The sequence below is a fragment of the Rana temporaria genome, chromosome 2 (genome assembly GCF_905171775.1).
Source record: "Rana temporaria chromosome 2, aRanTem1.1, whole genome shotgun sequence".
Lineage (NCBI taxonomy): Eukaryota > Metazoa > Chordata > Amphibia > Anura > Ranidae > Rana > Rana temporaria.
Genome location: NC_053490.1, coordinates 242720998 through 242733794, shown reverse-complemented (window position 1 = coordinate 242733794; position 12797 = coordinate 242720998). Strand labels below are relative to the sequence as shown.

The window sequence follows — 12797 nt, the reverse complement described above, 5'->3', positions numbered from 1 at the left end:
AGCGGGAAATAGATCACCAGCACACCAAGGCTCTCCAGAATGGGTCCAAAGCTTTTTCCATGATAGTTACAAAAGTGACACTGAGGAGCCTCTCATGACCCCTTGAATCAGACATGACCACCCTACTGCAAGGCTACAAAATGTGGCTTTTGCATCTATGATGTGACCACTGAAAAAAGCTTTTGACTCCTTCTGGAGATCCTTGATGTGCTGGAGACATATTTTGCACTTAGGCGATCTTCGGTTTCCAGCTGGTGGTCGCTGCAGAACTCACTTACAATTCAGTTTCAGGAATGGCTGCTTTAGAAAAATTGTGATTGCAACCATAGGAACACTAGAACTTCTGGATGCTTTTATTTCTCTGCCACCATAGGAAGTCAATTCCAATGGTAACGTGCAGGCTCGCTTTCGAGCATGACTGTGTGTGTCCATTGACACAGAGTGTCTCAGACCCCCCCCCCCGGATCTGACTAACAGCAGCAAAAGCCAATGGCTTACGCACTGGATCGCTAGAAGATATAGTATTGTGGGGGGCTGGAGAAACAGGCACTGAAAGGTTTTTACCTGAACGCATTAAGGTAAAAAGTAACCTTATGACTTTAGAACCATTTTAATGCACCATGGATCGCATTGGCATGGGAGAATTTGAAAGGTGGGTGAACTAACCTTTTAAGAAGCAACTAAAGTGGGGGGCGTGGTCTGCCGGCGCTGAAGATGGCTGCTTAGACCCAACGCTCGTCTGTCAGGGGAGAGCACCGGAGCGAACGGAACCCGACTCAGCCAGTTACAACCCGCACATCGAGTCTCCTGTGACCCAGAGCGTAGACCGGAGCTATGTCCAGCAAGCGAAAACCGGAGCGGCACCCGCAAAAGCTGACAGCCTTCTTCCACTACCCGGCCCAGGTCAGTCAGAGGCAAGATGGCGCCGTCAGGTGCGCGAGATCTGAGGCATACTCGGACCTTCCTGATGCGGACCCTGTTGACCGCGACCCCTCTCGCCCTACCTCGCCTCCTGCACTTAAAACGGGTGAGAACCCGATAACAGGGAGCCCGGCGAAAGCGCGGATGTGCACCGATCCAGGCCCGCCGCGGATGTCCTAGGCCCCGGCTTGCGGCCTACTACCAGCGAATCAGGCCCTGCAATCATCGATGGCCTCCTTTCCTACTACAGGGCAACCAGTGGTGGACACCACATTAAAGGACATGCTACTTTCCCTCCAGAACTCCCTGATGACAGACCTATCTTCCGTTTTCACAAAAATTAATACTGAGCTGCATGTTATGGATGACAGAGTGGCACACTAGGAGGATAGCATGGAGGAATGCACGACCACAGTAAATTAACTGGTAGATTCATATGACATAAAAGAGCAGAAATGGATGAGGGCCAAGCTGGCCGATTTAGAGGACCGTTCCAGGCGCAATAACCTGAAACTTAGGGGGGTCCCGGAATCCATTTTGCCTACGGATCTTCCCAAATACGCCAAAGAACTTATGCATATGATCCTGCCGGAAGCTTCGCCTAGAGACCTCATAATTGATAGAATTCATCGCATTGCCAAACCCTCCCATCCGGCTGCCTCAGTCCCTAGGGACGTACTGATGAGAGTTCACTTTTTCCACATTAAAGAACAGTTGCTGATGACCGTCAGAGGGGGACCGCCACTACAAACCCCGTTTGAGGGAGTCTTGCTTTTCCCTGACCTCTCGAAGTTTATGCTGCAACTTAGGAGACAACTCAACCCAATTACCAAGGGCCTCCACAACAACAAGGTCCAGTATAAGTGGCGATATCCAGCTACCTTGCTCATTGTAAGAAATGGCACCTTGCACGTGATCCAAGACCTGCAGAAGGGGTTGCAATTGCTCCACTCATGGGGAAGCATCCCCGACCCACCTCAGGATTCATCGCCTCCGAAAGAGCAACGCGGATCCAGGTCTGTACGGCGCAACCCCGACAGTCGCAGCGGAGGTTCGGATCCGATGACTTAAAGGTCAAGGGTTTCCATAAAGATATCTACGAGACAGATGCTCTCCCCGGCATTCAGCTCTCTGCTTGTTTTCTTCTTCCTTTTGGTTTAATAGAGCTACTGTATGACATTCGTTACCCCTAAGTAGTGGTTTAGTTGGGCAGCCCGTCCTTCTACTCCATTGTTCGATCCTTTTGGCGGTACCTCCGCCGTAAGTTTGCGCTAGTTGTTTGCAACCAGTTTTTTTTGCTTGTTCAGTTACTGTGAGCTGACTTAATGTTATGGTGAACCCGCCACCAGTGCAGGGCCCTGCACGATACGGAGCTCCGTCTGACTACAGCCTCGCGGATGACCTCGTCCTACTAGCTCGGTCCGCCACATCCACCTCTCGGAACCGTAAGTGACTCTCTTCCACTTTTTACACGAACTCGGGCCCTAATGGCAACTATCTTGTCCCTCAATGTCAACGGTCTGAATCACCCGGCAAAGAGACATTCGTTATGGAAAACTGCATTAGACTTGAAATGCGACATATTATGTGTCCAAGAAACACATTTTCTTTCTGCTGGGGCTCCTGCCTGTACCAACAGACACTTTCCCCATATTTTTTCGGCCCCTTATGTCTCCAAGGCAAGAGGGGTGCTCATAGCAATAAGGGATTCTGTCAAGTTCATCCTGAGCCACGCTGAAATAGACCCGGAGGGTCGCTATCTGGTACTAGTATGTAATGTGAATGGTATAGATTACACCCTGGTTAACGTTTACGCTCCTAACGTCAAACAGATCAGGTTTCTCCGAAAAGTAATGAATGTCGTCCACCCCATCAAACGGGGAAATCTTATGTGTGGGGATTTCAATCTAGTCCCAGAAGTCCACTTCGACTCCACCACCCCTTCTAAAAGAAGGGACTCCCCACTGAAATCCTTTATAGCTGCACACGATCTCTTTGACGTCTGGAGATGTTGTCATGGCTCGGAACGTGACTACACGTACTTCTCTCCCCTCCACAAAACGTATTCACGTATCGACTTGTTTCTCACCGACAAATGGTTTCTGCAATCTGTCAGCGCATCTGTAATCCACACCACGACTTGGTCGGACCATGTCCCCATTGCCATCACCATTGCTAAATCTCATAACGTAAGACCTACGTATGTCTGGCGAGCTAACAATTATATTGTGCAACACTCCTCTTTCTCACCGAAAATCTCTGACCATTTGACGGAATACTTTGATTCCAATACGGGGGCTCTGTGCCTGATCCAGGCGTGGTGTGGAACGTGCATAAGGCGTTTATTAGGGGAATCCTGATACAGATGAGCTCTGCCCATAAAAAGAACAGAACGTTAAAAATCGACAATCTTGTCTCACAAATAGACGCTCTCGAGCGTCTCAACAAATCCAACCCAGATTCGACTAGGGCTGCCAACATACTCTCCCTAAGACAGGAACTGAGGCTCCTTCTTTTGCATTCCTATGAACACACCCAAAGAAAATTGAAAGCCTTTTCTTACTCCACATCTAACAAGGCTGGTAAGGTTATGGCACAACGCATCAAGGGTAGGAGGACTAAAAACCGGATAGATCATCTCTTTCACCCACACACCAAGGCACACCTCAAAAACCCACAGGCGATCGCCGATGCATTTAGTACATACTATGGAGACCTGTATAACTTGTGTAATGACCAAGACAAGCATCAACCCTCTCCGATAGACATAGACAAATTTCTCAACCACATACGTCTCCCGTCCCTTTCAGCAGACCAATTGGCTAGGCTGAATGAACCCTTCACGAGCTCGGAAATTATTGCAACCATTAACTCCCTGCCGCTGGGGAAATCACCCGGCCCAGACGGGCTCACAGGGGAATACTTCAAGCGCTTTGCCCCGCAACTAGCGCCCACCCCAACGGCAATGTTCAACAGTACGGCGGCCTCTTCCAAATTCCCTAAAGAATCCCTGCAGGCACTGGTTGTCACTCTGCCCAAACCGGAAAAAGACCCGACACCCCAAAACTTTCGTCCGATATCACTCCTCAACCTCGACCTCAAAATCTATGCGAAAACGATTGCTACTAGGCTTATTAATATGATGCCCACACTGATCCACAAAGACCAATCCAGGTTCACGACTGGAAAGCAAGCGTCGGACGCCACGCGACGAGTGATAGATATTTTACATTACGCCGAGTCCAGCGGAACGCCTTCTCTGCTCCTAGCCCTGGATGCAGAGAAGGCGTTCGATAGAATCCACTGGGGCTACTTACGGCGAGTTCTCCAAAAATGTGGGTTCCAGGGTCACATATTAAACGCCTTACTTGCTCTTTATACATCCCCGTCAGCGTGAGTGTTCTCGGCTGACATGCTCTCCCAACCGTTCAACATAACTAACGGTACCAGGCAAGGTTGCCCGTTATCGCCATTGATTTTCAATCTCCTTATAGAACCTCTTGCTGAACACATTAGGCAAAACCCGTACATCTCTGGATTCCAAATAGGTCCCGACTCCCACAAAATAAGCCTGTTCGCGGATGACGTCATCCTTATGTTAACTGACCCGACGTCGTCCCTTCCAGAAGCACAAAAGACCCTCAAGTGGTTCAGTGAGGTATCCTACTATAAAGTTAACGCCAACAAATCCTATATACTAGACTTAGGTCTTGACGCCACTACCAAGAACCTGCTACAAAACACAATTCCCCTACAAATGGGCGGACCATGAAATATCCTACCTGGGAGTCCAACTACCGACCTCCACCAAAAATGTATTTAAAAGCAACTTCAAACCTTTCCTCGAGACACTACAGAAAGACACTGCTGACTTGGCCAAACACGAGTTCTCGTGGTCTGGCAGGCTCGCAGCATTCAAAATGATGCACCTGCCCCAATTACTGTACCTTTTCCGGACTCTCCCCATCCCTATCCCGGCGTCCTATTTCCACTCACTACAGACTATCCTGAATAAGTTACTATGGCAAGGCAAGAAACCCCGATGTGCACGACAACTTCTCACTAAACATAGATCCGCGGGGGTGCTGGGTAAATAGATTTTAGGGAATACTACTGGGCGTCGATTCTCACTCAGCTTAGGGATTGGTTCCAGCCGCTCCCCCTTACCCTGTGGGGAAGGCTGGAATCATCACTGATTAAACACAACAACCTTCGCGACTGGGTCCTGGGGGTCCCACACGGCACGCTTGTCTTTAACTCGCTCCCTCCCACGATGAAAGCATCGGCTCTAGCTTGGAAATTCCTTGTGCAGCAAGGTGAAACTCACCCGCGATCTTTCCACCCTCCTAAACCTTTGACTAGCCCGACACATTGCACTGCAGACCTTCGGCTGACGCATTGGAAAGCAAAGGGCATTTGCCACATTCAAGACATGTTCAGTGGAGAAACACTACTCACGTTCCCACAATTGCAAAAAAAAATTCAACTTAACCCAGCGGAGCTATTCACCTACATCAGAATCAAACATTGCATATCACAGATGCCAAAGCCACTCTATGCTATACCACCTAAAGTATGGCCGTTCTTGACCGATCACCTCCCAAGAAAGGGATTTCCCTCTTTTATAACATATTCAGCCAAAAACTGATCTTTTCCAAAGCCAAACCACATGACCAATGGGACATAGACACGGGCCAATCACTGAGGTTCAATGGCATTCTGCTCTCCGATCCATTCACAAAGCTACTCGTAATGCAGGGCTGTGGGAGTTCACCTTAAAAATGTCCCTACGGTGGTACCTCACGCCAGCTAAAATAGCTAAATTTGGAGGGAACACCCCCCGATACCTGTTGGAGATGCGCCAAATCTAAAGGTGATATTCTGCATACAATGTGGTCTTGTCCGTCCATTAGCTCATATTGGTCCGCTATTTTCCACATCCTGTCAGATATTATTGGGAGTCCCCTACCTCCATCCCCAGCTCTGGCGCTGCTTAATGTGGACTTAGACTCGATCCCTACTGACATCAGACTGGTAGCCACCAACATCCTACTGGCCGCTCGGCTGAGCATAACCAGAATGTGGAAATCCACAGAATCCCCGACAATAGAAAGCACTATAGACTTGGTGAATCTGCATTATAACTACGAGTTGACATTGGCCTCTAGCAGAGGTCGCCTCAGAGAAGCTCATGAGGCGTGGCGCACATGGACAGAGTGGTCCAGGGTAGCAATGTTTCTGTGAACTCGGTGGCCATAGAGGCTGCTTGGGTTGACAGTATTTCAATTATAATCCTGACTTTCTTGCCTGTTCTGCATTATCTTTGTGCCATGTTCACTGTTTTTGTGTATTGAATACACACTCTTGACGAAAAACTGGTATGTACCTTGCTTTGTATGTTTGTTTTTGTGAAAATCCTAATAAAAACTATTGATAAAAAAAAAAAAAAAGAAGCAACTAAAGGGAATTTATTTATTTTGCTAAAGGGTAGCTGCCCCTACTTGCATATCAGACAATCCTTAAAAATACTATGAGTATTTATAATCAGCAATAAGAAAATGCTTGATACCTCCACACATCCTTTTTTTGTTATTGAGCCGAACTCTGTGTACATCTGATGTCTGAACACGGGTTTCCACAATGGAGAGCTTACAACGGATGAGACCTTTGCGGGTGGTATTTCAGCGATAGGTCCCAGTTCTAGGGTAAACAGATATGATGTTAGCAATTTATGCAAGAGCAAATAAAACAAGTAAATACATAAGTCCCAGTTTACAAATACATGATCCGGGCATCAGAATATATTCTGTGTGTTACAAATGTATTATTCAGATTTTGGCTTCATTTACCAAAATGTTATATTGCAAATATCTGCTGAAACTATCATATATGTGTATAAATAATCAAGCGTGAGGAACTTTGAATTTAAAGGACACAGCACAAAGATTATTGCACATATTTTCTCCTAATTAAAAAACAAATTTCTAGGTTGAAGTTCACATGGAGAACAGGTTTATTAAGGCAAGGAGAAAATAACCACTGGTTAAGACGGTGATAACATAATGACTCCTGAGAAAAGATGATAGGGGTTTTGACTAGTTAAAGCGGTTTACAACTGCTTCAAATGTTTATTTCAAGCTGAAAAAAATAAAAAATAAAATAAACTATTTCAAACCTTCCTTATTATGCTGAACACTAGGATTAAAAAAAAAATAAAAAAATATTTGATAAACTAATAATGAAAAATGACTGAATTCCAACAACACACTTCTCGTTCCCAAGTGGCTGTGCTCACTCCTCTAGTGTATCAATGGGGGGAGCCATGACTCCAATTCAGGCCAGACGGTAGACACGTCCCACCTTTATCATTTAATTTACTTGAGCGAGTGAAGGGATTAGTAGCTTACAAGAAAATCTCCGATAGGTTTAAAGAATGTTTTTTGAAGAGCTGACAAAGTTAGATTCCATGGAGTCACAGGTGGATATACAGGTGGAACGATGTCAACAACTCTCTCTGTCTAAAGGCTTGAAATTAAAGGATAAGTTCAATTAAAAAGAAAAAACTTAGTTAAAAAAAAAAATGTGCATTTATCATTTTGTTTTTGTTGAGCCCTTAAAGCATTGCACCAGCAGATAAAATCCGACAGGAAGAATCAATGAACTACCACAGCACAGTAGTAGGTAATTGAGGCTTGTAGTTTATTCACAGAGCTGTGTGAATGAATGACACAGCTGTATGGGGGGAGCCCAAAAGCAGCAGAAGTCTTGAACCACCTCAAAGTGAAGAGACCAAATTTTCTCAGTAAATTATATATATAAAAATACATACAGCCATTTCCGGTATCCCCTATAGAGGCAGGAAGTGATTAGCAATGGGACACAAAAAGGCTGATTTTAAAGAGAACGCACCACCCTTTGAAAAAAACACAACCACAAAACTTAAAGGGGAACGAAACACCCCCGCTTCACTCGCTACAGAAGAGTAAGCCCTCAAAGTGGTCTTCAGGGATTGGGTCACACCTGTGTGGATGGGTACTGCCCTGCACCTGCGGCTAACTCCATGTCCTGCACAATGCGCCAAGGAGGGGCATTGAGTGCCTAAGGCGAAATGCAGTTACCTGTAAAATCCTTTTCTTGGAGGACACAGAGCCTGGTAATTACTAAGTGGGATGTCCCAAAGCAATGCTTACGGAGGGGAGGGAGACACAAATAACGCAGACCGCCATCAGACGTGAGGACCTATACTGCTGCCTGCAGCATACTGCGCCAAAAAGCGGCATTCTCTTGCCGTCTTATATTTACCCGATAGGAATTAGTCAACGTAAGCACCAACGACCAAGTTGCAGCCTTGCAAATCTGAGTCATAAAGGCTTGGTAATGCACCACGCATGAAGCGCTTACTATCCTGGTAGGGTGCACACCAAAAGAAACAGGGGGAAACCCTCTCTTTAAAACACAAGCCAGTCTAAGAATATGTCTGTGCCCTGTTTAATCAAGAAATGCTTTTTGCTCAGCTGTCTCTGGGTTCACCACTTTGAGTTGCTCACCCCTACCAAGCATGCTGTAAAATGTCACAAAAGCATCTATTTCCTTATTCTGGGTCACTGACTCAAAGGGTTAATGCCAGAGTATCAGCATATGCTAATAGATCAGCAATGGGCGCCTCCATAATTTTCATAAATGTAGTATCAGAATACAATTGAGAGCAATCTGGAAGAGATGTAGACTTTCAACAGAATCCCAGTGCTTGCAGTATGCATACAAACGATAACAAAAAATGTTTAAAATCTCACCACATGTTGACTTCATAGCCATAGACCTTGATGCTAGACGACCCAATAAACGTGCAACAAGTAGCTGCAAATCAGAGCTCCAAGAAAGGGCAATATCTGGCAGACCAAATGCTGTCACAGTAAACTTAAACCCCCATTCATTGTTGCTTCCATCTGAGAAGAACAAAAACTGAAGTTGTGGTCCAGCCTTAAAAGTTACTTTCTGCGGAATAAAAAAAAAAAAAAGTTGATTTACAAATTACTGCTAAAAGGAACGGTTTAAAGTCTTTGGAAAACCTAAAAGAAATGACCAATGTTAACTGAATAATACAGAATTATGTTGCCTGAATGACAGTGGTTTGGTAATGTCGAGCTCAGATGTCCTTGGCCAACATCATCTCCATAGACCGAGATTGATGTAGTCAGAAATGGCATTAAGCACATATCTGCATAAAGGGCTCTACTTCTTGAGACACATCACTTCTCTTATGCCCCGTACACACCATCACTTTATGTGATGAAAAAAAACGACATTTTCTGTGAAGTAAAAAATGACGTTTTTGAAACTTCAATTTTCAAAGACGAAGTTGCCTACACGCCATCGTTTTTCTCAGAATGTTCTAGCAAAGCGAGGTTACGTTTACCACGTTTTTCCATTGAAGCTTGCTTCATAAGTAGCTTCTGGGCATGCGCGGGTGAAAAAACGTCGCTTTAAACGACGTTTTTTGCTACACACGGTCAATTTCTGTGAGGTAAAAAATTACGTTTTGAAAAACGACACATAAAATTGAAGCATGCTTCGAATTTTTTTTGTCGTTTTTACAAGACATAAAACAACGTTTTCCCCCACACACGGTCATTTAAAGTGACGTTTTTAAAAACGTCATTTTTTTTCCATCACATAAAGTGATGGTGTGTACGGGGCATTACTCATGCACAAGCTCACCAGTCTTGGCCTAGTGTCTCCAGAAAGTAGGTACTGTGGATTTTATGCATATCATTTTTAATTTTCCTGTTCCACAAAGACAGAAAAGGAAGAAAAAAAATGTATTTTCCTTGCCGATTCTCAAAGCTTACCCACCCTTTTGCTTTGAACATAATTATTTGCTTTAAATTAGCCCTCACTCAACATACCTGACCCTGAGATCTAGATATTTGCCAAGAGTACCACCATTTAAAAACTACCCTGGGGCTGCACCCACCCAGATAAATACAGTACTTGCTTTCCTTTACTCTAAACAGGTTGCAACTGTCCCTGCAATAAAGTCTTGCAGCATCATGGCCAGGGGCCAAGTCCTGGGTAAAAAAGTGTGGGAACTCCCACCCAAGATCCACTCCCCCACCAAAAAAAAAATAAAAAAATGATACAAGCAAGTTCTTTCTAAATCCCACGAAAAACTTGCGGCAGACCCTTGCAATGTCTCCTGGAAACAATGACAAAAGCTCCCAGGAGACATTGTGACATCGAGGAAGTGACGGAATACCCGCACACTACCTGATGAATCCATATACAGGAAGCGGCCAGTAACAAAGGATTACTAAGGTTCGCCTGCCCCTGACAGTGACTCGAGCTGGACATCGCCGCTTAGTAAAGGATCGGCTCAGCTGCTCTCAGCTGCTCTAGTCCTGCAAAGGGAACTGAGTTCCTGCTGTGAAAAAAAGTGCAGGAACTCCGTGATTGAGCCCTGATCATGGCGTCCTTTTAAACCCACTACAACAGAAAAAGACTGTCAAAGTCCTCATGCCCTCAGGGCCCTTTTGTTTTTTACCCAGATGGAGGAATAAGTTAAAGTGGATCAGTTTTAATGATGTTTTAATGATGGATACTCTAGGACAGGGATGGCGAACCTTGGCATCCCAGATATGTTGGAACTAAATTTCCCATGATACTCATGCACTCTGCAGTGCAGTTGAGCATTATGGAAATGTAGTTCCAAAACTGAGGTGACAAGGTTCACCATCACTGGTCTAGAGTGTTCCATTTGCCATATGGTGGCAACGGTCCATTTGCCATATGGTGGCAACAGTTCTTTGGAAATCTATTCATAGGCCTACTACAACTCACCTTAATAGAGATAATCCTGCACTGTATATCCTCTATATCAAAACTAAAGCTCTTATCTATGATGCAGCCTACACTTGTGGAATGTCTTCTTCTGACCAGTCATTCTCTCCTTATGTTACTTCAGCAACACAGCTCTTCTTGGAGGCAAGTGATCAACGGCATCTTCCAGTTACTCTTGAACATCACAGAAACTGTTTCCACATCTCCTTCTGTGGAAGGACTGAGGTCATACTATGCATCATTGCCAAAGTGATTGCTGAACCTTTCATTGTCAATTTAAATGTTTTGGCCAACAATTAGCTGTGTTAATGTACAGGCCAAGGAACACGATTTTCACTTTGTTCAATTCATTAGACAAGTATTTCCACAATATTTTATTTCTGTACTTGGGATAGAATTCCCTCCAGAGAAATTTAGTTCTGATAGTACTCTTACCTCTTGCTTCCAGTGTAAGGAAAGTGCAGTCCTCTCCTCAAGTCCCTGCAACCTTGCATTTAGTCAATACTTTAATGAATTGTTCTGATATTTAGACTCGAGAGTCCATTTCCAGGACAATTCTCCCAGCCATCCACACATCATTTCTATGGTTTGCTCACAGCTGTGCCATCTTTCATGTACAGATGTAAATGGAGATTTTTTCCATCTCCATCTTGTTTAAGGCATTCGCTGCTCTTAATCTGGTCTTTGAGGCTTGTGCAAACCCCTTTTTGCAGGCTATTGTTTTGAGGTACAGACAGCACTCTATGGAGCATTTGCCCATAGTCATCATGCCCTAAAATTTTGTCTAAGGCAGAAACCTATAACTGTGAATAAGGTCATCCCTGCTAGTTTACTTGCGCTTTGCTATCTCTACTTTGTATTCTTCTGACCCCCCTCTTTCAGGTTGAGCTCATCTATCCTTAAGCAGTCATGACCCTTGCCATATTTTGCAGGTGGCCACAGATTGTTGTGGACTGCTTATAAACACTTCATCATCCATTGTTATGTCTGCCTCAAAATGAATGAAAAGAAAAATTGATTTTTTTCAACAAACATTTTTCTCTACATTTCTTCGATGGTTCTCTACTCCCATACAAAACAGACTTGTGCATGGTGAAGTACTATAGCCCAAGAAATAAAAGCAACTCTCCTTCTGTGTTCAGGCTCATTACCCTCTGTTCTGTTTGAGTACCCAAAAGATTTTATAGTGCCCCCCCCCCCCCTCCTCAACACGCAAAAGGTATACTTTCTAGGGGGAAAAAATCCAGCACTTGCTTAATACATTACAGGTACTTAAAATGTCCAGCTTTGAATCATGAGCTGCACTAATGTTTATAGATCAGTTCCTAGTAGTTTTACAGTTTACTGACAAAAGCAGAGGGATGTCGTAAGAAGATAAAGTAGTCAGATAAAGTGCATCAAGAATGATGGCTAGTATACAACCACAGCACATTTACCCAAAGATCTATGCTAGATTAGTGCAACATATATTAGTCTGTGCATGTTCTCAAACAGGCTAGATGCAGCATGTCCTTTGACAGTTATATCAGTTACAGTACACAAATAAACTAGCATCTTCAACTATCATCCTGCTCTTTTTTACGAAACTCACCTTTGGCCACTTATCAGTACCGACTTTGTGGTCATAACGTACTTTACCACCTCTGGCGTCTGTAAACTCCAAATAGTCATACCTAAGTAAGAATATGTATCTTGAATTATTACAAAGATAATAAAACAGAGTCTCAATTAATTTTTAAAGAGGATTACTACCTTTTTTCTGTTTCACATTTGTCATCAAATTCCACCTCAAAGTATGTTGCACCTGGGCAGAGAAAGACCGTTGTGTCCCGACAGTTATTTTCATAATTGTGTGGAGATTCCATATTCCAGGTCTGTAAAACCACAGGCTGCTGCACCTGGTTCCAACTTTCCATTTCTACCTATTGAAAAAAGAATAACATACTTGCAATATAGTGTATGATGCAGATATCCTTTCAATGGAATATGTAATGTTTTCAGAGCGTTAAGATTTGCATGCAAAAGACCAGCTTTATCCA

At 44.2% G+C, this 12797-nt stretch overlaps 1 protein-coding gene across 2 annotated transcripts in view; it reads right to left on the bottom strand.

Annotated features, from left to right (window-relative positions):
- Nucleotides 1-12797, bottom strand: part of ZZEF1 (zinc finger ZZ-type and EF-hand domain containing 1) — a 300633-nt gene that overhangs the window by 163652 nt on the left and 124184 nt on the right. For both annotated transcript variants that reach the window (XM_040336714.1, XM_040336715.1), the window contains exons 22-25: nt 12511-12680; nt 12350-12431; nt 8715-8916; nt 6491-6621 (exon numbers count right to left, since the gene is read on the bottom strand). In XM_040336714.1, the coding sequence (XP_040192648.1) occupies nt 6491-6621; nt 8715-8916; nt 12350-12431; nt 12511-12680 (585 nt within the window). The remainder of the gene's footprint in view (nt 1-6490; nt 6622-8714; nt 8917-12349; nt 12432-12510; nt 12681-12797) is intronic.